This window comes from Salvelinus alpinus, chromosome 5 (assembly GCF_045679555.1).
Source record: "Salvelinus alpinus chromosome 5, SLU_Salpinus.1, whole genome shotgun sequence".
Classification (NCBI taxonomy): Eukaryota; Metazoa; Chordata; class Actinopteri; order Salmoniformes; family Salmonidae; genus Salvelinus; species Salvelinus alpinus.
In genome coordinates, this window is record NC_092090.1 from 53410078 (window position 1) to 53436587 (window position 26510).

General features: G+C 42.2%; 1 protein-coding gene across 3 annotated transcripts in view; it reads right to left on the reverse strand.

Moving 5' to 3' along the window:
* Window positions 1-316: 316 nt before the first annotated feature.
* ogdha (oxoglutarate dehydrogenase a) overlaps window positions 317-26510 on the reverse strand; it is an 85730-nt gene continuing 59536 nt past the window's right edge. For all 3 annotated transcript variants that reach the window (XM_071402273.1, XM_071402275.1, XM_071402274.1), the window contains exons 7-23: window positions 19294-19440; window positions 19098-19188; window positions 18779-18958; window positions 17718-17846; window positions 17393-17572; window positions 13695-13847; window positions 13497-13599; window positions 13289-13417; window positions 12908-13058; window positions 12588-12715; window positions 11903-12081; window positions 7221-7292; window positions 2864-2989; window positions 2708-2780; window positions 2426-2589; window positions 2066-2220; window positions 317-1968 (exon numbers count right to left, since the gene is read on the reverse strand). In XM_071402273.1, the coding sequence (XP_071258374.1) occupies window positions 1848-1968; window positions 2066-2220; window positions 2426-2589; window positions 2708-2780; window positions 2864-2989; window positions 7221-7292; window positions 11903-12081; window positions 12588-12715; window positions 12908-13058; window positions 13289-13417; window positions 13497-13599; window positions 13695-13847; window positions 17393-17572; window positions 17718-17846; window positions 18779-18958; window positions 19098-19188; window positions 19294-19440 (2281 nt within the window). In that variant the 3' untranslated portion in view covers window positions 317-1847. The remainder of the gene's footprint in view (window positions 1969-2065; window positions 2221-2425; window positions 2590-2707; window positions 2781-2863; window positions 2990-7220; window positions 7293-11902; window positions 12082-12587; window positions 12716-12907; window positions 13059-13288; window positions 13418-13496; window positions 13600-13694; window positions 13848-17392; window positions 17573-17717; window positions 17847-18778; window positions 18959-19097; window positions 19189-19293; window positions 19441-26510) is intronic.

Consider the following 26510-nt stretch of genomic DNA (forward strand, 5'->3'; position numbering starts at 1 on the left):
CACGTCATGACAGTGATCAAGAGAAAGTTGTCATCTAGGTCTAATTGCTGCAAAAAAAAATGTATAGCCATCAATTGGAAAGCCTCATTCACCCTCAATAACAACTGGAGGACTGAACTATCTAGCTACTGTACATACTGTTGAATTTTGTATATTCTAAAGTTAAACAAAATCTGGAAGTGTTTAATGAAATTTGGAAACCATATGTTGATATCACCTTGGGTAATGTGTTGTATAGTGGGCGTTTGGTTTTGTTTGTGAGGTGCAATGTAAAAACAAAACACTAATTGTCCCAAAAAATTATTCAACCATTCACTGATTTGGGAAGATAGTCTTTATTGAATGAAGCAAAAATAATAAAATGGAAAGAATCTTAATCCACTATATGAAAATAAATAAATCATTTGCTTTCTCGTGGAGCCATTCAAACAAAAGGTGATGTCCTGTTTTTTATTATTAGTTATGCAGCTAAAAAGACTCCTGTGGCAATTCATTCATACACCCTCAAAATAATGCTAAATGCTTGAAAACAAATTTGGCACAGGGGTTGCAAGAGGAAAATGAGTACATGAGTTGTTGAGAGACATCTAGAGGTGCCAGGTCTAGTTTAATGTCATCTGGATGAGATCAGTGTTTAGCTAGAGTCATGAGAGGACTACATGTAGGGGGGGAAATCAGCTCCAACCTGCTTGCCCTGTTCTGCAGTAGGACAACAAAGCTAGTGGCCATGTATCTAAAGACAGAAGTTGCCCTGACAATGCTGTATGAACAATCCTTTACAAACGTCTCCTATGTGAATTTATATACAAGTGCAAACATGGTACCAACTCATTTGACCAGTTCAACACTCCTTATATATAAATGCAAACATGGTACCAACTCATCTCACTGGTTCATCACTCCAATTTCCCTTATCTAAGTCTCAGCCTCTTTCGCGAGAAATGGTGCAAGATGGATAAAAGAGCATTTGTCATGTTAAATGTACTAGTATTTCACTGAACACAATGTGACAGTGAAAATATTTCCCGTTTCCCGCATTCAATACCTCTTATTCTAATAGGCATTACAAGAATGAGAAAGTTGATTTTAAACTGGTTGCAACAGTTGCCCCGTCCTTTGGCTATGTAAGGAGACCTGGGATGAAACGTGTAAGGAGACGCTTTTCAAAAGGATGACATCATTGTGACAGCAACAGAATGAAACACACAGAAAAATATATAAAGCTTTATAAACAATGTGCTTTGGTTACACACACACACACACACACACACACACACACACACACACACACACACACACACACACACACACACACACACACACACACACACACACACACACACACACACACACACACACACACACACACACACACACACACACACACACACACACACACAGGGCTTAAGCAACACCCAACACAAGAAGGTTATAGTGTTGGTGAGTGGAGTGTTAACCAGAGAAATACAGGTATAGAAAATAAAAACCAAGCTAAGGATCAGACTGTACAAAGGTTCGCTTTCCTGACCCCTGACTGGCTGTCTACTGCTAAATGTGTGGTCTTGAGGCATGTGTCTGATGAAGGTGGGCTAGGGCACGCTGAGACAGGACTAGGGGGAGTCGATGAAGGAGGGCCTGGGTAGGGGAAGATAGCAATGACTTAAATTAACAGGACTGTTGCCGTTGTGGGCTAGAGACAGAGACACCCACTAGGAGAGTAGGCTTGCTCTGAGCGCCAAGTCCAGGGGGTATGTGGGCATATGGGACGGAGGAGGAGAGGCCTCTGGGTTGCAGTGGAGGGTGAAGGATACCCCTTATCCTGGGACAGAGGAAGCGGGAAGAAAGAGTTACATCTGGTCCTTGAAGGCGTCCAGATTGAAGGCAGTGTCCAGGAAATTCTTCAGCTCCACCAGGTGGGCCTTCTTGTTTCCTGTGGCTGGGGCCGCAGCAGGAGGGCGACCAGCATACCTGAACACACACGTAATGGGAGAGAGTTTAATAAGAGTTTAACTAAACACAGACACACTTAGGAGAGAGGATAAGAGCAGATGAAGGGTTTGTTTACCAGACTGGCTTGGCGCGATCGATGGTGGTGCGCATGCGGGGTTTGACGTAGTCGTAGTAGCCCTGGTTCTTATGCTCCTCTTGGCACCACACCAGGTCGGCATTGGGGTACTTCTCGCTCTCAGCCTTCACCAGGTCGAAGGGGAAGGGGGACAGCTGCAAACAGAGACCACGTCATGTCATGAAGAAGAGTAAGGTAGCTCGGAAAGCCAAAGGGAGCACCAGTGGTGTTAGGGTGCCGTACACACAGACAATGTGTCAAACGCGTTAGGTCAGGCAAAAGTTCAACTCCTTTCGGCTAAGTATTTTTCTAGAGCATACTGTGGGGGAGCCCTGAGGTGTTGAGTGTGTATGTAGCTACCTGCTCCATGCGAGCAATGGCGACCGTGTCCTCCATGCCGTGGGCTTTGCGTTCCTTGGTGAGTTCGTAGTACACCTTCCCTGTGCAGAAGACGATGCGCTTCACCCCGGCTGGGTTCTGGACCACTGGGCCATTATCTGGGATCAGGCGCTGGAAGTCTGTGCCTGGAGCACAGCAGGAAGACACAGCAACACTCACCCACTGCCAGACATCCAGAGGGCGTATACACCAGCACTGTCCTTCACAGACATACACACGCCCACACCAAACACACAGTCTTACCTGGCAGCATCTCGTCAAAGTTGGACCTTGCCTCGGGGTGGCGCAGCAGGGATTTGGGGGTGAAAACGATGAGCTAGGAAAAGAGGACAGATCAGAGGACAATGAGCTCTAATAAGCAGCTTTAGGGTAAACATTTTGTTATTGACGGGGACTCACAGGCTTCCTGAAGGGCGCCAGAATCTGCCTCCTCAGCACGTGGAAGAAGTTGCCAGGGTTCGAACAGTTGACCACAATCCAGTTGCAGTCATGAAGCTGACGAATGGCAAAGTCTTCTGTGATGGTCTGGTGGAGAGGAGGGTGAGAGGAAAGGGTAAGGACTAAGGCTGTAACGGTGATTCCACGTGACCTGCGTGTCACAGTAACTAGGCTTCTCAAAAACTGTGCTTTGATGCCGCTGATGGTCATTAGTAGCCTACCAAACTTGCTAACGGCCAGTCGCTAATGCTGGTACTCAGCACTATTGTCCATCTAAATCACTATGCTGCAAATGCAAAAACCAAATCAAACACTTCATGAGAGTCCTGGCATTCAGAGTTTGAGTGGAATAGGATCACCTGTTGCGCAGCGAGCTCCTCATAGCTGGTTGACACATGGAATGAAATAAGTGTTCCTGTTAGGCAACATTTTTACAGGCAATGCTATGCAATTGCATGATAAAACAGAGTTGACCTCTATTAAAAAGAGGAGGATCCCATCAACTAGGCCTACTATATTTATTTCTTAACTTTCCATATATTAAGCACATTACTTCGCTTTTCAACCGGAGTAGCCTACATGGCTGGCATGAAAATGAACTGCGGCGAAAAGCTTTCTTCAAATACTATTCAAGTGCATATGGATGACGTCTTTTTACCCTGTCCCAACAGGTGCATGATAATGGCCCATTCTAAATCAAAACTAATTTCACACATACAGTGCATTCGGAAAGTATTCAGACCCCTTCCTTTTCCCCACATTGTTACATTACAGCCTTATTCTGAAATAGATTGTTTTACTCAATCTACACACAATACCCCATAATGACAACGTGAAGAGTTTATTATAACTTCTGCAAATGTATAAAATGAAATAGTATTCTTTGCTATGCCACTCGAAATTGAGCTCAGGTGCAACCTGTTTCCATTTATCATCCTTGAGATGTTTCTTCAACTTGTAGTCCACCTACGGTAAATTCAATTGATTGGACATGACTTGGAAAGGCACACACCTGTCTATCTATATAAGGTCCCACAGTTGACAGTGCATGTCAGAGCAAAAACCAAGCCATGAGGTCGAAGGAATTGTCCGTAGAGATCCTTGACAATATTGTGTCAAGGCACAGATCTGGGGAAGTGTACCAAAACATTTCTGCAGCATTGAAGGTCTTCCATTCTTAAATGGAAGAAGTTTGGAACCACCAAGACTCTTCCTAGAGCTGGCCGCCTGTCAAACTGAGCAATCGGGGGAGAAGGGCCTTGGTCAGGGAGGTGACCAAGAACCAAATAGTCACTCTGAAAGAGCTCCAGAGTTCCTCTGTGGAGATGGGAGAACCTTCCAGAAGGACAAGCATCTCTGCAGCACTCAACCAATCAGGCCTTTATGGTAGAGCGGCCAGACGGAAGCCACTCTTCAGTAAAAGGCACAGTACAGCCAGCTTCGAGTTTGCCAAAAGGCAACTAAAGGACTCTGACCATGAGAAACAAGATTCTCTGGTCTGATGAAACCAAGATTGAACTCTTTGGCCTGAATACCAAGCGTCATGCCTGGAGGAAACCTGGCACCATCCCTACGGTGAAGCATGGTGGTGGCAGCATCATGCTGTGGGGATGTTTTTCAGCAGCAGGGACACTAGTCAGGATTGAGGGAAAGATGAACGGAGTAAAGTACAGAGAGATCCTTGATGAAAACCTGTTCCAAAGTACTCATGACCTCAGACTGGGGCAAAGCTTCAACTTCCAACGGGACAACGACCCTAAGCACACAGCCAAAACAACGCAGGAGTGGCTTCGGGACAAATCCCTGAATGTCCTTGAGTGGCCCAACCAGAGCCCAGACTTGAACCTGATCGAACATCTCTGGAGAGACCTGAAAATAGCTGTGCAGCAACACTCCCCATCCAACCTGACAAACCTTAAGAGGATCTGCAGTGAAAAATGGGAGAAACTCCCCAAATACAGGTGTGCCAAGCTTGTAGTGTCATACCCAAGAAGACTCTTGCCTGTAATCGTTTCTTCAACAAAGTACTGAGTAAAGGGTCTGAATACTTATGTAGATGTGAGTTTTTTTTTTATTTTTATAAAATTGCAAAAGAAATCTAAAAACCTGTTTTGGCTTTGTCATTATGGGTTATTGGGTGTAAAAAAAACCAATACAATCGATTTTAGAATAAGGCTGTAACGTAACAAAATGTGGAAAAAGTCAAGGGGTCTGAATATTTTCCAAATGCACTGTAAAGGCGAGATTAAATTGAGAATAATCTTAATGGTGAGAATATTATAACATGTGAATGTTTTCCAGTGTGTTTCCACCTCCTAAGACTAGTTCAAATCATAGTCATATGCATCATGTAGCCTAGCCCATAGGCCTATGTGTGTTGCTAAGGTTTGTATCAGTGTATCAGTTTGTATCAGCGGCTAAATAACTCAAAACGTAGCCTATAGGCCCAAGACACCTGGAACACAGTTGGAGAGCCCATAGCCTACAGCAACTAGCGTGCACAGCCTCACGTCAGAAGTAGATGTTCATTCATGTTTCTCAAATGTCAAGTTTCGAAGTTGTTGCAAACATCAACGTTTAAGGTTAAGTTTAGACATTAACGCCACATTTTTAAGGTTAGGGATAAGTTTAGGCATTAACTTAGAAGGGTTAAGTTAAGGCTTAAGGTTTAGGATAAGCTTAAAACAAAAATTTCAAAAACAACTTATAACCTTTGGAATCAGATGCAGATGCTTACAGTGGCATTAACTCTGAATGGTCAAGGTAAGGGTTAAGGATTGGGATAGGCTTAAAACAAACATGGAAAGGTGGCATCCTATGAAGGTGCCACATTGAAAGTCACTGAGCTCTTCAGTAAGGCCATTCTATAGCCAATGTTTGTCTGTGAAGATTGCATGGCTGTGTGCTCGATTTTATACAACTGTCAGCAACGGCTGTGTCTGAAATAGCCGAATCCACTAATTTGAAGGGGTGTCTACATACTTTTGTATATATAGTGAATATTAGTAGGCTATATGTAAAGACCAGATTAAATTGAGAATAGTCAGTGAAAATATTATCAAGTGCTTGTCAAATTGTGAATGATTGTGTTTGTGCAGCCCGCACAAGAAACAGAGCAGAGCGCTTGTCATTCATGACTCTTTTCAAATCATCATTAGTCACAAAATATCCTTTCTATTTTATTCAGCTCATGTTCAGTTGTATTGGTCTTACTATAAAATAATACCACGGGAATTAAGCAAATCTTACCTGCTAAATGAACTAGTGTAGCCCACAACCATATGGCATAGCCAGATCAGGGCCTAACATAAGGACAACTCAGAATATGTTATGCTGTTCTTCTGAAATAGGCTACATTTTCTTCATATCATAATGTTTATTTACACCTGCCTAAAATAATGGATTTATTGTGATGGTGTAGGCTATATTAAATTGATTTATTAGACTTAAAAAATGTAGAGGTTGAAAAAGGTATGCATCAGCGGCTTATAGGTTATGCGTGGAAGCCGGAAATGCTAAACGTGTTATGTTAATTAATGGTCAATTACCGTGACACTGGTATTTATTTGCATGACAATCACTGACTGACAGAATTTCAGAACCTCTACAGTCCTAGCAAGGACCAGTTCCGGTTTCATCCACATGTAGTCTACATTTCCGCCGATTCTTTATTGTATTCTCACATTAAGTACCATGCCACTGAAGCTTTGGGGGTGTTTAAATTTGAATTTCATATTCTGTTTATGGCACTTCTATATTGTACCCCCTCAGTAGATGTGACCGACGTATACATTTGCTAGTACACAGTGTGCCGGAGACACTTCAACCACCTGTTTCCGTTGCAAAATTACCTTAATATTACCCTAGAGCAGTGGTATACAAAGTCGGGGTCGCGACCCCCCCCCAAATGTAGTAATAACAATAACAAAAAAAATACAGATTATTCTATGGGAAAATATACAAATGTTTTTGAAGATAATCTGAAAAATATAATTTTATTGAGTAAATGTATTTATTGGTTTCTTTTCATGTTGATAAGAGATGAAAATGCAATAAATCGAAGGTTATTTGTTGATGTAAAAATAGAAATGTATAGATTTTAAGATTGTGTCATTAGATTTGGGTTGCGAGAAATTCGTGGGGGAAAAATGTGGTCCCTGCTGAAAAACTTTGAATACCACCGCCTTAGACATAGATTCCACTCTATTTGGAAGGAAATGTCAAGATATGTCAATGTCAGGCATGAACTAGAATACATGAACAGCCTTTTGGATACAAGAGGCAGTGCAGAATGATTAGGAGTGAGGGTTTGACCTACCGGGAGCACGTCAGGATCATCGTTGCACATCTGGAGAAATCTCTCTGGACGAGCAGAGGAGTGTTCTGGGCCCTGTGGAGGAGAGCAGTGAGGTCACTAGGGCTGGCACAGAACACCAACGATTATGGAGGAATAAAATAACCGTCATATTAACAATGTCTTTAAAGCAACTTTATTTTCAAGTACAGTACCAGTCAAAAGTTTGGACATCTACTCATGCAAGGGTTTTTCTTAATTTTTTACTAATTTCTACATTGTAGAATAATAGTGATGACATCAAAACGATGAAATAACACATATGGAATCATGTAGTAACCAAAGAAGTGCAAAATATATCAAAAATATATTTAATATATTTAAATATATATAATCAAAATATATTTTAGATTCTTCAAAGTAGCCACCCTTTGAGTTGAGTTGAGTTTATTTTTACAGGGACAGTGCACATTAATAATCAACGTTTCAGTAAAAGTGCCGGTTTTAGCCAGCCGGGCTAATTTTCAACCGCAGTCCCTGGGCAGGTTATTAAAAACAATTACAATTTAGACAATCATTGAGCAGTGAGCACACGCAGAGCAACATAGGACAAGCAAGACATAGCATACAGACAGAGCAACATAAGACAAGCAAGACGTAGCATACAGACAGAGCAACAAAAAACAGCAAGACAAAATTCATAAAAGCAACAAAGTGTTTCCACACCTCACAAGCTACAGACAACAGACTACATGGAAAGCGGCAATACACAGCTAAGGATTATGTTCACAAATCTGATTGACCTTTAGCCATGCCTTCATGCATTTTGTGAAAGTGTGATATGTGGTGCAGTTATGTGTGTCTGATGGCAGTGTATTACAGACATGGGAAGCGCTCACAGAGAAAGCGGATTTACTAAAGGTGCTTTTCCTTAAGGGAACTATACAGTCACCTCTCATGGCAGACCTTGTGGATCTGCTGCCATATGTTTGGGTTTTCTGTTGAACAAAAATACTGAGTGGAGGGGGAGCCAAGCCATTTAGGATCTTGAATACAAGACATGCGTCAGTGTATTGCACAAGATTTTCCCAACTCAGGAGCTCATGCTTTCTGAGGATTTAACAGTGATGATGGCTATTGGGCTTCCTATCAAGCACTTTGAGAGCCTGTTTGTAGACAGACTGAATAGGTTTTAATGTTGTACAGCAAGCTTGGGCCCAACTAGTCAAGCAGTATGTTAAGTGGGGGAGAATCATAGATTTGAAGTACAGTTTTGCTACCTCTGTAGTCAAACAATTTTGTATAAATCGGAAATTAGCTAGGTTGAATTTGGTTATCTGAATGACCTTTTTCACATGCTTTTTAAAAGAGAGGTTGGAATCAAGTATGATGCCAAGGTACTTAAAATCAGATACCACCTGGAGCTTCTCCCCTGACACATAGACATCTGGCTCAGTAGCATCTGTTGCCCTCTTTGTGAAGAACATGCAAACTGTTTTTTTCACATTGAGATGCAAACACGAGTCACTGAGCCACTTTGTAACCTGGACCATTACAGTAGTGAGTTCTTGTGCAGCTTGTTGTTTGCTCTTTGCATGCACATATATCACTGTATCATCTGCAGACATTTGAACTTCAGACCCAGTACAGACAGAAGGCAGATCATTAATGTACAGGCTGAACAGGAGGGGCCCCAGTATTGACCCTTGGGGCACGCCCACATCATAGCTAAGAGTGGGCGACAGCTCATTGCTCACTCTGACACACTGAGTTCTGCCTTCAAGGTATGATTTCATCCATCTCAAGGCATCGGTGGAAAAGTTGAACTTGGACAATTTTGTGATGAGAATCTCATGGTTAACAGTATCAAAAGCTTTCCTTAGGTCCAGAAACACAGCCCCAACAACACCCCCTTTGTCCATCTTGGACTTTTCAGAAGAAAGCAGTTGGCCGTTAATGTTTCTTTGCCTTGACAGCTTTGCACACGCTTGGCATTCTCAACCAGCTTCACCTGGAATGCTTTTCAAAAAGTCTTGAAGGTTTCCACATATCCTGAGCACAAACCATCTCAGTTGGATTGAGGTCGGGTGATTGTGGAGGCTAGGTCATCTGATCCAACACTCCATCACTGTCCTTCTTGGTCAAATAGCCCTTACACAGCCTGGAGGTGTGTTGGGTCATTGTCCTGCTGAAAAACAAATGATAGTCCCACTAAGCCCAAACCAGATGGGATAGCGTATCACTGCAGAATGCTGTGGTAGCCATGCTGGTTAAGTGTGCCTTGATTTCTAAATAAATCACTGACAGTGTCACCAGCAAAGCACCCCCACACCATCACACCACCTCCTCCATGCTTCACAGTGGGAACCACACATGCAGAGATCATCCGAAACAAAAACCTCTAATTTGGACTCAGACCAAAGGATTTCCACTGGTAAAATGTCCATTGCTCGTGTTTCATGGCCCAAGCAAGTCTTCTTATTATTGGTGTCCTTTAGTAGTGTTTTCTTTGGAGCAATTCAACCATGAATGCCTGATTCACGCAGTCTCCTCTGAACAGTTGATATTGAGATGTGCCTATTACTTCAACAATGTAAAGCATTTATTTGGGCTGCAACTTCTGAGGCTGGTAACTCTAATGAACTTATCCTCTGCAGCAGAGGTAACTCCGGGTCTTCCTTTCCTGTGGCGGTCCTCATGAGAGCCAGTTTCAATATAGCACTTGATGGTTTTTGCAACTGCACTTGAAGAAACTGTCAAAGTTGTTGAAATTTTCCGGATTGACTGACCTTCATGTCTTAAAGTAATGATGGACTGTTGTTTTGCTTTGCTTATTTGAGCTGTTCTTGTCATAATATGGACTTGGTCTTTTACCAAATAGGGCAATCTTCTGTATACCACCCCTAACTTGTCACAACAAACGATTGGCTCAAACTAAAGAAATTCCACAATTTAACTTTTAACAAGGCACACCTGTTAACCTCTCTGGTTAACAGAGCGTCCCACATGGCCCACATCCAGTGAAAATGCAGAGCGCCAAATTCAAATAAATTACTATAAAAATTCAACTTTCATGAAATCACACATGCAATACACCAAATTAAAGCTACACTGGTTGTGAATCCAGCCAACGTGTCAGATTTCAAAAAGGCTTTACGACGAAAGCACACCAAATGATTATGTTAGGTCAGTACAGTCACAGAACAACACAGCCATTTTTCCAGCCAGAGAGGAGTCACAAAAAGCAGAAATAGAGATAAAATGAATCACTAGCCTTTGATGATCTTCATCAGATGACACTCATAGGACTTCATGTTACACAATACATGTATGTTTTGTTTGATAAAATTCATATTTATATCCAAAAATCTGTTTACATTGGCGCGTTATGTTCAGTAATGTTTTGCTTCCAAAACATCTGGCGATTTTGCAGAGAGCCACATCAATTTACAGAAATACTCATTATAAATGTTGATGAAAATACAAGTGTTATGCATGGAACTTTAGATAAACTTCTTCTTAATGCAACCGCTGTTAGATTTCAAAAAAGCTTTACTGAAAAAGCACACCATGCAATAATATAAGTACGGCGCTCAGACAACAAAACAAGCCATACAGCCATATCCGCCATGTTGTGGAGTCAACAAAGTCAGAAATAGCATTATAAATATTCACATACCTTTGATGATCTTCATCAGAATGCACTCCCAGGAATCCCAGTTCCACAATAAACGTTTGATTTGTTCGATAAAGTCCATCATTTATGTGCAAATACCTCCTTTTTGTTCGCGTGTTTAGTACACAATCCAAACTCACGACGCGCGGGCAGGTCCAGGCGAAAGTTCAGACGAAAAGTCATATTACAGTTCGTAGAAACATGTCAAACGAAGTATAGAATCAATCTTTAGGATGTTTTCATCATAAATCTTCAATAATGTTCCAACCGGAGAATTCCTTTGTCTGTAAAAATGCAACGGAACACAGGTCGCTCTCACGTGAACGCGCATGACCAGCTCATGCCACTCTGGCAGACCTCTGACTCATTCAGCTCCCATTCCCCCCTCCTTCACAGTAGAAGCATCAAACAAGGTTCTAAAGACTGTTGACATCCAGTGGAAGCCTTAGGAAGTGAAATAGACACTGTACATTCGATAGGCAATGACTTGAAAAACTACAAACCTCAGATTTTCTTCTCGGGCTTTTGCCTGCCATATGAGTTCTGTTATACTCACAGACATCATTCAAACAGTTTTAGAAACTTCAGAGTGTTTTCTATCCAAATCTACTAATAATATGCATATATTAGCAACTGGGCCTGAGTAGCAGGCAGTTTACTCTGGGCACCTTATTCATCCAAGCTACTCAATACTGCCCCCCAGTCCCAAAGAAGTTAATTGAAATACATTCCAGGTGACTACCTCATGAAGCTGGTTGAGAAAATGCAGAGCTGTCATCAAGACAAAGGGTGGCTACTTTGAAGAATGTCCCATATAAAATATATTTTGATCTGTTTAAAAAAATGTGGTTACTACATGATTCCATATGTGTTATTTCATAGTTTTGATGTCTTCACTATTATTGTACAATTAATAAAATAGTAAAAATAAAGAAAAACCCTAAAATGAGCATGTAGTGTAAAGGAATGATTATGAACAATTGTTTGAAACGCCATCTCCTCCCTTCAACTGGTGCTCTGGGGTACTCACCATGCCCTCCATGCCGTGGGGCAGCAGCAGGACTATGCCATTCTGGCGGACCCACTTGGCCTGGCCGGGGCAAATGAACTGGTCGATGATGCACTGGGCTGTGTTGTGGAAGTCTCCGAACTGGGCCTCCCACAGGACCAGGGCATTGGGACTGGCCATGGCAAAGCCCAGCTCGAAACCTGACAACAGAGACCGAGGGAAAAAGAGAGAAAGAGAAAGAGAGAATGAGTGAGAATGAGAGAGAATGAGAGAGAAAGAGAGGTTCCTAACTCAGGACTCATTTGCCGAGATAGTCAGCGATCAAGGTTAAAATCTCTCCGGGTTGGTGTATCGTTCAAACGGCATGCATGAAGGCAGTTTTGTTGTTAATGCCAATCTCAAAGCTTGCTAGCAAGAGCTGCCCCCACCCAATTGGCTGTCGCGTCACTGAAATTTGAAATGTTGAATGTTGGTTGCTTGCGCTCTCGTCGCAGACAATTAGGTCGCTGTGTGTCTCCTTTCATACAAAATGACTGGTCGCTAGGTCCCCGATTATCTCGCCAAGTGTGAGTCCCCAGTTAGTAGCGGGTGGAGATAGTAGTAAGGGATTATTTGAATGAGAGTTACTGTGATATTTCCCAGTTTCTCTGAATCTGTTTCCATAGTAAATGTTTCCACAGTAAATGTGAGGGAGAGAGCGACTGACCCAGCACGCCGTACTCAGACAGGGAGCTGTTGCAGACGGTGTAGGGGGCCTGGTTGGGGGCCACGTGGTTCATGGGGATGCAAACTCTCTTGTCCACGTTCTGGTCGTGCAGCACATGGTGTCGGTGACTGGCAGGGAGGGAAACACACAGCAGGGACAATGAGGGACAAGAGACAAGATCTACATCCCAAATTGCAGCCTGTACCCTACTTTTGACCAGAGACCATCATTTGGGACACACTCAAGATGACATGCTCAAAAATGGAAACATTTTGTTTGCCTGGGACTGAAAGTCCCTCTCTCTCTCTCTGTCTCGTCACCTGAAGGTGCCCCTCTCTACGTCCTGGCCGCTGAGGCGAACGTGGATGCCCTCTTTGAGCAGAGAGCCAAAGGCCATGTATTCTCCCAGGGCCCAGTCTACCGTGCGGTTCTTGATCATCTCCCCTCGGGCCTTCAGGATACGGCTCAGACCTACGGAGGAGTGCAAACCAGACACTTGTCACCGGGTGTAAATCTTGCTGTGTGTACACAGAAAAATGTGTGTTTAAAGCCAGAGTTATTAAAAGAGCCATGTCTTCACTCTGCACTTTGGCTCTTTAGCTTTTGACTCTCCCTCCATCAGAGGATTTAAAAGTTAAAAGGCATAGAGATGCCTAATATTATTATGTTCTTAATTCTATGGTTTAGAGTAGGTTTCCCACCTCCATGGATGGTGAAGTCTTCGACTGGCACTGAGGAGGCCACCTGTCCGATGTGGGTCAGCTCCTCCTCAGTCAGGCCAGTGGACGGACAGGTCAGGCTCTTGGGCTGGCCATCCAGGTTGAAAAAACCTACACACACACAGGTCCATTATTCACAACACACACACGGCATTGTGCATGTGTGTCTGTGAGCTGTTAACCCACTCACCAGGCCAGGGAGAGTCCAGCCAGTGTTTGATGTGGAGGATCTTCTCATCCTTGGAGCGAACATGTGCCTCCTCACAGATCTTATCATACTTTGCAATCTCCTCCTGTAGAGAGAGGGAAGGCAGAAGTGGAGAGGGTGACTCCTCGGCTCTACTCTATGGAGAGTGTGTGAGATATAGTCGAAGGGTTGAGCTCTGACCTCGTACTCCTGTCTCGTGACGACCCCCTCTGCGATGAGTTTCTCGCCATACTTCTGCATCACTCCCTTCTGCTTCTTGATCTGCTTGTACATCAGGGGCTGGGTGAACATGGGCTCGTCCATCTCGTTGTGTCCCAAACGCCGGTAGCACACCTGCCGACACACAAACATTGTTAACAAACACACACACAGACAGACCTGCCAACCTTGAAGAATTTTTATGAGCACCAGATCAACGCCGTGGCGGGACCCCCCCTGCGTGCGCGACACCCACACTGCCCAAATAATAAGAATTGTTTAGGCCTAATAAGGTGGTTGGCACTGTAGGCTATAGACTTTATGGGTTCTTGATAATTAGCTGCTCTTCAGTAGCTAACTAGAAATACGTTTAAATGTACAAATCAGGGCTCTCACTAGGACTTTCTGACAAGGTGGTGCTGATGTAGGACTAAAGTTGGATAGAGGAGAGGTCCAGAGGGGGTTACTCAACTGTAACTGCCATTTCCTGAAACCTAAAGTCTTAAATTATATCAAACAACGTAGCCAACACAGAAGACTTGTGTATGATCCTAAATTAAATGGAGGTGGTCTCAATGACACATTTTTCTAGGTTAAATGTAGGGGTAATGACTATTCTAATTAATAGGTGTCTATGTGGATAGTCTAGTGTACTACGAAACAACTGAACTAGGCCTATAAACTTGTTTTAGATCTCCATCCCTGACCTAATCCATCAAGTTAGGTCTGACTATTGGCTACCATTCATTCAACATTTGTGAACTGACTATTATCACATCATTAGCAGTCTACTGTTGACATACAGATATATCAAGAGGACAGATCAAGAACTGATTAATTAACATTTACCTACTAATCTTTAAGTCCAATATAACTTTCTGTGAAGGACGCCATGAGCGGAACAGGGCTTCCATCCACGCAGTGACGCACACTGAACTACCGCAACAGCGCACATGTTACCTTCCCCGTAAATGAGCTCGCGCCTACTACCTGGCAAGAAAGTGTTCTTGCTTAGTTGACTAAACACTGTAGCCAACTACCTTGTCGTATGATGCCTTAGCTAAGGTGCTAACTATGAAATAAGTGGTTATGTGCTTGACTAACACATACAATTTAGGAAAATGTATTTAGTAAACAGTCATTCTCCATTTCCCCCACTTTTTTCCCTCACACATCAGAGGTATCAGACGAAGTGAGGAGCTGCCGTCCAGGTCGAGGGAAGAAAATAGTACTAAGACGACGGGGGCCAGGCTGGAGCAGCTCAGCTAACTTCAGACGGTTGAGTCAAATACCACAATGTGCCAACTAAAAGCCTATTTTTGTGTATTTTAAATCACTTTGTCACATGCGCCGACTACAACAAGTGTTTACCTTACCGTGAAATGCTTACTTACATTTGCTTACTGATTTTAGGGTAGTTTTTCGTATCAGCATACTTTAACACTTCATCGGGATAGGGGGCGGTGTTTCCACTTTGAACAAATTGCGTGCCCAAACGAAATTTCCTCCTACTCTGTCCCAGAAGGTAATACATGCATATTATTATTACTATTGTATAGAAAACACTCTGAAGTTTCTAAAACTGTTTGAATTATTTCTGTAAGTATAACAGAACTCATTTGGCAGACAAAAACCTGAGAAGAGGTCAAAACAGGAAATGAGAACTCGATTTTCAAAACTGTGTCAAATGACACCCCTTGCCTAGGGCTTCCACTAGATGTCACCGTCTTTAGATTTTAGTCTTATAATTCTACTATAAAGGAGGGGCTCATAGGAGCTGTTTTAGTGAGTGGTCGTCAGAAATTTCAGTCTGCTTTTGCGTGCGAGGGAGAGAGAGAGAGAGAGCGTTCCAATGCTCTTTCTTCAGACAATGAAATTCTCCGGTTGGATCCTTATTGATGACTAATGTAAAAGACAAACTAAATATGGATTGCAAACATCATTTGACCTGTTTCTACGACCTGTAACGGAACTTTTTGAGTTTTTGTCTGGAGGTTTGCTCGTGCGTCATGAAAATGGATTCGTGGGCTGAACATGCTAACAACAAGTGGCTAAATGATGGGCTTTATGGAACTTTTCAGTCGTTTATTGTCGATCTGGGAATCCTGGGAGTGCCTTCTGATGAAGTTATTCGAAGGTAAGTGCATATTTATAGTGTTTTTTTAGCTTTTGTTGACCCCAAAATGGTGACTATTTCTTTGGCTGGATTGTGCTCTAAACGCCGTTCTCAGATTAATCTTTTTCCGTGAAGTTTATTTTGAAATCTGACACAGCGGTTGCATAGAGGATAAGTTTATCTTTAATTATGTGAATAACACTTAAATCTTTTTTTTTATTGAATTTTTATTGAATTTTATCCCATTTTCGCCACAATTTTCGTGGTATCCAATCGCTAGTAATTACTATCTTGTCTCATCGCTACAACTCCCGTACGGGCGTCCTCCGAAGCACAACCCAACCAAGCCGCACTGCTTCTTAACACAGCGCGCCTCCAACCCGGAAACCAGCCGCACCAATGTGTCGGAGGAAACACCGTGTACCTGGCCCCCCTTGGTTAGCGCGCACTGCGCCCGGCCCGCCACAGGAGTCGCTGGAGCGCGATGAGACAAGGATATCCCTACCGGCCAAACCCTCCCTAACCCGGACGACGCTATGCCAATTGTGCGTCGCCTCCCGGTCGCGGCCGGCTGCGACAGAGCCTGGGCGCGAACCCAGAGACTCTGGTGGCGCAGCTAGCACTGCGATGCAGTGCCCTAGACCACTGCGCCACCCGGGAGGCCCTACACTTGCATCTTTTATCAATGTTTATTATGAGTATTTCTGCAAAATCACCAGATGTTTTGGAATCAAGACATTACTGCATGTAACGCGCCAATGTAAACAGATTTTTATATATATATATATATATATATATATATATATATATATATATATATATATATATATGCACATTATCGAACAAAACATAAATGTATTGTGTAACATGATGTTATATGACTCATCTGATGAAGAATTTCAAAGGTTAGTGATTCATTCTATCTCTATTTGGGGGTTTTGTGAAGGCTACCTGTGCTGTGAAAGAAATGTCTGTGCTTTTTTGTATTTGGTGGTGAGCTAACATAAACATACGTGGTGTTTTCGCTGTAAAACATTTAAAAAATCGGACATGTTGGCTGGATTCACAAGATGTTTATCTTTCATTTGCTGTATTGGACTTGTTAATGTGTGAAAGTTAAATATTTCGGAAAAATATTTTTGAATTTCCGGGGTGCCTTTTCAGTGGAATGTGGGGGGGGGGTTCCGCTAGCGGAACGTGTGTCCTAGACAGGTTAACCTCAAATTACGTGCATGGTACGCAAAATGCGTGCAAGTTGGCAGGTCTGCACACACAAACACACTGGTACTGACACTGATGTTGCCTGCTGTGGACGTCATAAGGCGGGGCTAAACTAACTGGTACTACTGTGTATGTGAGTAAGAAGCCTTCTTTCCCTATATATTTCCTCCTAACCTCTACTTAAGCAGACAGTGGGTTGATATGAACCATTGGGGAACTTTGGAGTAGGGTGAAGTTGCCCCTGATCTTGGGTCAGTTATGAATTTTTCCCCATGAATGGTTAAGGTTAGGATTGGGGGAAGGGAAGCTGATCCTAGATCTGTACCTAGGGAACTATACTCACCAGGTCCACCACCACATCCTTGTGGAAGGTGGCTCTCCACTCGGCGGCCACGTTGCACACGTACACCACAGCCTCAGGGTCGTCAGCATTCACGTGGAAGATGGGAGCATTGACCACCCGGGCCACATCAGTGGGGTACGGAGAGGAGCGCGCCATACGGGGGTCAGTGGTAAAGCCAATCTGGGGGAAGTTAGAGGTTGTGAGGGTTAGCACACCAGCCATTCACACAACCACTGGTTTTCTACCATGGCTGGAACAAAGACTATTTGTATCTTCTCCAGACCAGGTGTGGTCAGTGGTTAGATTGGCGTGTGTGTGCGCACACCTGGTTGTTGACAACCACATGCACCGTGCCGTGGGTGGAGTAGGATGGCAGGTCGCTGAGATGGAAGGTCTCGTACACGACGCCCTGACCGGCGAAGGCAGCATCACCGTGCATTAGAATGGACATCACCTGGAACATAAACATTCCAACATCAAATGTAGAACACTTACAATCCATTCTTGCTTGAGGTAATAACTGTAGGAGTTATTGTTACATATAGAGGCAGATATCACACTATTAAACAATAGACAAGTGTACATTAGAAAATAGGAGAAGGCAGACATGAGTGAATGGATACAGGCTGGTAAAAACAGGAAACTAAGATAAAACAGATAGTAAAATGGCCGAAGCCATACGTGCTTTAAAGTGCATTTATGGAAAGAGCAGGACACCATTATGAAGATTAAATAGAGGAAAGGCCATAAGTGCTTAGGGTAAAGGCCATAAGTGCTTAAGGTAAGATAGACATATATTAATTTTAGGAGACAAGAGGGTCCTGCCACCATTATAATCTAATCAAGAGCGGATACAGGTGTTATTGGGCGTAAACAAGCAGGAAGCCTGAAATGAAGGATAATGGTGGCAGATGACCTAGGAGAAGTAATTTAATTAAAGTATGTATTGATCTCATGTGTGTGTGTGTGTGTGTGTATAAAGACAGAGCCAGTGCTCTGGGAAGGGGTGTGATCCGCGGATCATCCCGGCTTGTGATACATTGTATTAAAAGTCTTTATTGATTTTACAAGTTCTTATAAGAGTGTTATATTTCTGAGACGATTATCCACGACATAACTCATCAAATAAAGTTGGATTGGTGAAAGCGATATGGTGGAAACCATAGTTTCACTCATCCGGGACAGATCAGTGTGTAAGTGAAGGGCAGAAAAAGGGGTGTCTCTTTTTTATTTTTTTGGTGCCGAAACCTGGGATCGAACCGAAAGGGTGCCTTTCTACAGTACATAAAAGGACTATGATCTCTGCAAGTACTCCCTTGTCACTTTGAGAAAAATAAATACGCAGGTATTGAAACCGTGTTCAAAACCAGCGGTGTCGGTCCGTACCTTGTGTCCCTCGGTGTCTCCGCAGTAGAACTGCTCGGCCTTGGTCTTGCCCTGCACCACGGGGTCCACAGCCTCCAGGTGGGAGGGGTTGGCCATGAGGGACAGAGTGATGTTGCGGTCCGTCACACGGTTGATCCTCCTGTGGTACATCCCCAGGTGGTACTTGACGTCACCAGAGCCCTGCAACAACAGAGTCAAACATACTAGCAGTAGAATACCGCTAGGCATCTACAATAGAGCCACACATTCAGGCAATTCAGTAGTTGTGTTCCATTTAGTGCAGTCAAGAATTGCAGTGGGTGGGATAGATGGGACTCGCCTCATCAGCAGCCTCCAGCTTGGAGTCAAACTGGCAGAAGATCTGCTCCAGCTCCTTGCGGATGACGTTGGCCAGCACGTTCAGACGACCCCTAGGAGATTGTGAGCATGTGTCAGAGGAGAGAAGGCTGAAAGTCAAACCATGTTGCAGAAACTCAAGCATCCCCTCCCCTTGTGCTCCTTTTGTTATTACCCACCTGTGTGGCATGCCCATGACGACGTTCTCCACACCCTTCTCGCTGGACTTGTCGATGATGGTCTTGAGGGCGGGGATCAGAGACTCGCAGCCCTCCAGGCCGAAGCGCTTCTCTGACGACCACTTCCTCTGGAGGAACTCCTCGAACCTGCGGTACACAGCGCACGTCGTCAGCACACGGCCATATCCCTTTGGAGAGAAGGACTCCAGAAATCTCCTATGATATTAGTTTGCAGGATTGGTCCAATTCAGGGCTCCAGACAAAAAAAATCCCCTGGTGGCACTAACTTTGGTGGTGCCACCACATGATTTGTTCACACCAAAAATAATCTGTGGCGTGACGCAATAGAAAAATGTGTAATCATTTTATAAAGTCGTTCACTGTGCTTTATTAGGGGTGTAAGACTAAGATGCTATTCAAGAAATATGTTGTTTCATCTAACATGTCCATGCAGGAAGACAAGACCAACAATATTTTTATGTGCAACCTAATCCAGTGACTGTCATGTATTCTGGATTGACAATTAGGCTATTGACATTACATTTTTTGTTCAATAAAGATTAATTTGCCTACATCTGTATTTGCACTATTATCATAGGCTAATTTATTTGGGGCTAATTCACCTCCTGAGTAAGTAAAACTCAAAACACATTAGCTATATTGCTAACTCTAAACATAATACCCACTGCTGGTAGCCGTGTATTAATAAAACAGTAAATTCAAAACCTTGGCTACTGCCCAATGACACCTGCACTCGCAAGGGCCAATGTGCATTTCGCACACTCAGCATCTCAAAGCCGAATCAATTATCTTGCTTGTAAAATAGTTGCTAGAGCTCAATATTTAGAGTTGAGAAATAAAAATGATTGACAGAAAGTTGACTCTCCCGTCATCAACATTGACAACAGTAGTTGCTTCTAGGGCTGCACAATGAATAGAATTGTAATCGAAATTGCAATATTGATGTGTGCTACTCAGTCCATTTGTATAGTTTATTCCATTTGATGTCTCTCTCCAGTCTCCACGTCTCTCAACTCAATTTCACTTTAAGGGGCTTTATTGGCATGGGAAACATATGTTTACATTGCAAAAGCGAGTGAAATATATAATAAACAACAGTAAAATAAACAAAAAATTAACAGTAAACATTACACTCACAAAAGCTCCAAAAGAATAAAGACATTTCAAATGCCATTATGTCTATATACAGTGTTGTAATGATATGCAAATAGTGAAAGTACAAAATGGAAAATAAATAAACAAATATAGGTTGTGTTTACAATGGTGTTTGTTCTTCACTGGTTGCCCTTTTCTTGTGGCAGCAGGTCACAAATTGTTGCCATGATTGCACACTGGTATTTCACTCAATAGAAATGTGAGTTTATCAAAATGTGATGTTTTCGAAATCTTTGTGGATGTGTGTCATCTGAGGGAAATATGTCTCTCTAATATGGTCAAACATTTGGCAGGAGTTTTGGAAGTGCAGCTCAGTTTCCACCTCATTTTGTGGTCAGTGTGCACATAGCCTGTCTTCTCATGAGAGCCAGGTCTGCCTTTGGTGGCCTTTCTCAATTGCAAATCTGTAAGTGGAGTCAAAGATCCCCTTAATTTTGGGTCAGTCACAGTGGTCAGTTATTCTGCCACTGTGTACTCTGTTTAGGGCCAAATAGCATTCTAGTTTGACTTGTTTTTTTGTAAATTCTATCCAATGTGTCAAGTAATTATAGAAAGCTGTCGATGACGTGGCAGGTGGCAGCGTGGTAGGCACAGCTTGTCCCATGAATTAATCACAAAAATTGAGGATGAACTGATAACTACGAAACAAACATTGTATAATATAGAGAATCTGGAACTATTTACTGATCAGCATTTTGATATGCTCGAAAAAGAAATGGATACATCGAAGTGAACAAGAGAAGACCTTTCCTCGAGTTCTGTGAGCGAAACGGGAGGAAAGCCGCAGTCTAAAATTCCAAACTTAACATTAGAGGGGACGTTTTTATAACCATGTTTCCAGAATATGGAGCATTGCTTACAAGCGAGCAGTTAAAAAAACCGGATTTATTGCCTGGGCTACTGGGGGAGGCTGAGGCCTTAAAAACAGGAATGGATTACAGTACTACAATGATGGAAGAAATACGAGCGGAAAATAAGATATTGAAAACTACCGTGGACTCCCTAAAAGACACTACAGAGAGGCTACGGTATGATAAAACAACGAAAGCCGAATTACTTGATCTAAAGTGCAGAAGTAAGAGAAATAATATTGTTATAATGGGAAAAAAGGAGGATGAAAACTATCAGTCAACGGAGGAAAAAGTCAAGGTGTTCATGAAACGTAATCTCAAGATGACGGACGAACAGGTGCAAACCATTGATTTTCAAAGAGCTCACCAGTTGGTGGCAGAGTAGAGGGAAGGCCCCGCCCGATCGTAGCTATGCTAACCCACTACAAAATTAAAATTGCCTCGTTACAACAGGGTAGAGAATTGAAAAACACCCCATTCTCTATTAATGAACCATTTCCTCATGAAATAGTGGAGTGACGACGTGCCCTGTACCTCACTTTCAAAAGGCTCCGAGCAGAGAAGCAGTGGTTGTGAGTGATAGCTATTTCCTGCGGAAGTAGTCCCCGATACATACTTGCACCGCATTACACAGGACAAATATGGATTCAGAGTTTTTATTTATTTTTACAAACACATTTTTTGCATTAACAACTTTTTTGTTGTTTTTATTCATGCATTATGGAACCATGGACTTAACTTCTTGCAACTATAGGGGGTGCTGTTCCGCATTAGCATATTTGGGTCTCCAAATTAAACTGCCTCGTGCTAAATTCTTGATCGTACAATATGCATATTATTGTTATTATTGGATAGAAAACAGTCTATAGTTTCTATAGGAGTTGAAATTTTGTCTCTGAGTGGTACAGAACAATTTTTACAGCACTTTTCATGACAGGGTTCAGATTTCAGAAATTTTTACCTCTGATCTGGGGTCTGTTTATAAGGCCACAGTGAATGCTATGAAGAAACCGACACTGCCTACGTCTTCCTCTGGGTGTCTGTACGTCATCACGTTTTCAATGAAATCGATGGGACGTTCACAGCCATTATAAATGACCAAAATGTACAGAGACCGCCCTTTCTCAACGTGCGCCTCAAGCGTGAAGGCCATCGGACCTGTCTCGTTCCAAATCGTTTTCTAACCAGCTATATTTCTCCGGTCATGTTTTCAGTCGTTATAGTTGTTAAAAACATCAGAATGTAGTTAATTTTAACCGTTTTATAGCAATTTATATCCGTTTAGTGCGATTCTGAGGAATTTATTTGTCGTGCACTTTCTAGCTTTGGGAACGTTTCGCGGTCTCGGTCGTTGTTAGTGGACATTTCGAAGGACAGAGGACATCTATCGACCAAAAGACGTTTATAACATAGAAAGGATACATTGCCCAAGAATATGATGGAAGATCAGCTCAAAGTAAGCAATATTTAATATGATAAACCGTGTTTCTGTCGAAATATTTTAAACGCATACATCGCCATTTTGTTTGGTGTAGCTTCACTTGGCCAACCCTGTATTGAAAAGTAAGGATAATTTTAAAAATGTAAATCAGCGGTTGCATTAAGAACTAATTTGTCTTTCGATTCCTGTCAACCCTGTATTTTTTAGTCAAGTATATGATTAGCTTTTAATTAAACTAGATCACTCTGATAGATGACGTCAGACATATTGAGGCTTGATTTCCTAGTATTTTTATTGTGTAACCACGGTTTTGTATGGCTAAATATGCACCTTTTCGAACAAACTGTATATGTATGTTGTAAAATGATGTTACAGGAGTGTCATCGGAAGAATTCTGAGAAGGTTAGTGAAAAAATTAATATCTTTTGGCGGTGATTACGTTATAGCGCTCTTTGGCTGGAATCGATGCTCTGGTAACGTTTTCACATGTAGTATGCTAACTTATCGATTTATTGTGTTTTCGCTGTAAAACGCTTAGAAAATCTGAAATATTGTCTGGAATCACAAGATCTGGGTCTTTCCATTGCTATGCTTTGTCTATTCTTATGAAATGTTTTATGATGAGTAAATTGGTCATACACGTTGCTCTATCTAGTAATTCTAGTCGATTTGCGATGGTCGGTGCAATTGTAAACTGTGATTTCTACCTGAAATATGCACTTTTTTCTAACAAAAACTATCCTATACCATGAATATGTTATCAGACTGTCATCTGAAGAGGTTTTTTCTTGGTTAGTGGATATCAATATCTTAGTTGAGCCGAATTGGTGATAGCACCTGAAGGAGTAAGAAACTGATGGAGTTAGAATAGTGGTGTATTTTGCTAACGTGTTTAGCTAATAGATTTACATATTTTGTCTTCCCTGTAAAACATTTTAAAAATCTGAAATGGTGGCTTTATTCACAAGATCTGTATCTTTCATCTGGTGTCTTGGACTTGTGATTTAATGATATTTAGATGCTACTATCTACTTCTGAAGCTATGCTATCTATGCTAATCAGTGTGTGGGGGGTGGGGGGTGATCCCGGATCCGGGGTTGAGGTTCTAGAAAGGTTAAAACAAGGTTGGATTTATGGTAATGTAGAATGGGTATGATGAACTTATCCTTTTTCTATTTAGGCAATATGGAACTTTGGACTATATGGACGTAATATCAGGTTTTGATTTAGGGGAAGGCGAGGATGGTTAAGGCTGACGTTTTTCCCCCCCTGATTTTTTTATGCATTTAATTTGAAGATTGTACATTAGAAATACCAAGGTACTTTTTTGTTTGTTTAATATGATATGTCCTAATTGTAGAGGTCGGGTATATTATGACTTAAAAGCTGTTATATAGTGCGGCCCTTGTTTGCCGATGAGAATCGGAATGATTAGCTTTTAAGATAAAACTTAATAAATATAAATACATGTATTATAGGGCTAGGATAAAGGATTATATAGTTAAAAACCTGCATAGGTTCTCTATTGGAATAGGCCTACACGATCCTAAAATAATTGGTATTATCCTTTTACGGGGCGGCAGGTAGCCTAGTGGTTGGGCCAGTAACCGAAAGGTTTCTAGATCGAATCTCTGAGCTAACAAGGTATAAATCTGCTGTTCTGCCCCTGAATAAGGCAGTTAACCCACTGTTCCTAGGCCGCCATTGTAAATAAGAATTTGTTCTTAACTGACTTGCCTAGTTAAAGGTTAAATAAGTAATAATTAAAAAAGAAACATTAAAAAAATTATTCTCAATATAAAAAATATAAAGGGTGATTATTCTTCCGATACACACCGGCAAATGGATGTATTAGGTATTGTCAACAGGGTTGTTGTCTCTAGTGTGTGTGGACTGGTTAACACTGGGATAAAGTGATTAAAGTTAACGGTAGAACTAATGCAATAATTGGCTTATGCACTTCTCTAAGCGAGAGACGGGTGGGTGTATTATATATTTCTATATAAGCTATTTATGCTACCTTTTATATTCTTGAACCTAATGATATTGGCCTAGGTATAAAACAGCCGAGGTGATAGAGCAACGACCCTGGAATAAAAAACAATGTGTAGGGTGGAGAGAGGGTTGGTTTTACAGGTTTACTCGCTCTGGATTGTCAGTACTGCATGTGTTCTTGGATGTCGTGCCGTGGCTGTGTCGGAATCGATTGTGAGTTGAACTTGAGTATGCCTTCCCATAATGGAGTGATGTTTTTTCTTGCCTGAATGATCTGAATCTAAGATTACAGGGACTCTCCGCAACTATATTCAATGTGCGGGACAAAATGTAAGCTATAATTAAGTTGGAGCTCTTCTCTGTCTGCATTAACACACAGGTCTTTCCATCATTGTATGATTTTTTGTATGCAAATGAACTCAAGCTTACGGACAATGTCAAATGTGATATAGCGAAGCACCTTAGTGAGTTGGGTGCGCAAATACTTTCCCGAAACGGATGACACAAACAACTGGATTCGTTATCCCTTTCTTGCCCTGCCTCCAGTCCACTTACCGATGTCTGAACAAGAGCGCCTCATCGAAATTGCAACAAGCGGTTCTGTGAAAATGGAATTAAATCAGAAGCCACTGGATTGGGCTGCGCTCAGAGTATCCTGCCTTGGCAAATCGCGCTGTTAAGACACTGATGCCCTTCGCAACCACGTACCGATGTGAGAGTGGATTCTCGCCCCTCACTAGCATGAAAACTAAATACACACAGATTGTGTGTGGAAAATGATTTAAGACTGAGACTCTCCAATACAACATTGCAGAGTTATGTGCATCCTTTCAAGCACACCCTTCTCATTAACCTGTGGTGAGTTATTCACAATTTTTGATGAACAAATAAAGTTTTACATGTAAGATGGCTAAATAAAGAGCAAATGTATTGATTATTATTATTTGTGCCCTGGTCCTATAAGAGCTCTGTCACTTGCCACGAGCCGGATTGTGACAAAAATCTCACACGCATTCTTATGTTGAATAAATGTGTCGTATCGTGTGTGGCAGGCTTAGAATGACGGGAAAACAACATTTGAGAGTGTGCTGACGCTGGTGCTAGAGGGGGTACGCCGCTGGAGGTTGAATGTTTTAAGGGGTACGGGACTATAAAAAGTTTGGGAACCACTGCTCTAGGGCAGCGGTGTCTAGATGGAATTTGATTTCGTAGTCCTGGCAACTGGACCTTTTTTGGAACAACATTATTTTTGCCTTACTAAGATTTACTGTCAGGGCACAGGTCTGACAATCTGTGCAGAAGATCTAGGTGCTGCTGTAGGCCCTCCTTGGTTGGGGACAGACGTACCAGATCATCAGCAACAGTAGACATTTGACTGCAGCTGGGTGCTGCAGACTGTTCTAGTGCACTCACCAATTCGTTGATATATGTTGAAGAGGGTTGGGCTTCAGCTGCATCCCTGTCTCACCCCTCGGTTATGTGGAATGAACGTTTTTTGTTGTTGTTACCAATTTTAACCGCACACTTGTTTGTGTACATAGATTTTATAATGTGTTTTTCCCCCAACACCACTTTCCATCAATTTGTATAGCAGACCCTCATGCCAAATTGAGTCAAAAGCTTTTTTGAAATCAACAAAGCATGAGAAGACTACCTTTGTTTTGGTTTGTTTGTTTGTCAATTAGGGTGTGCAGGGTGAATACGTGGTCTGTCGTACGGTAAATTGCAAAGAAGCCAATTTCACATTTGCTCAG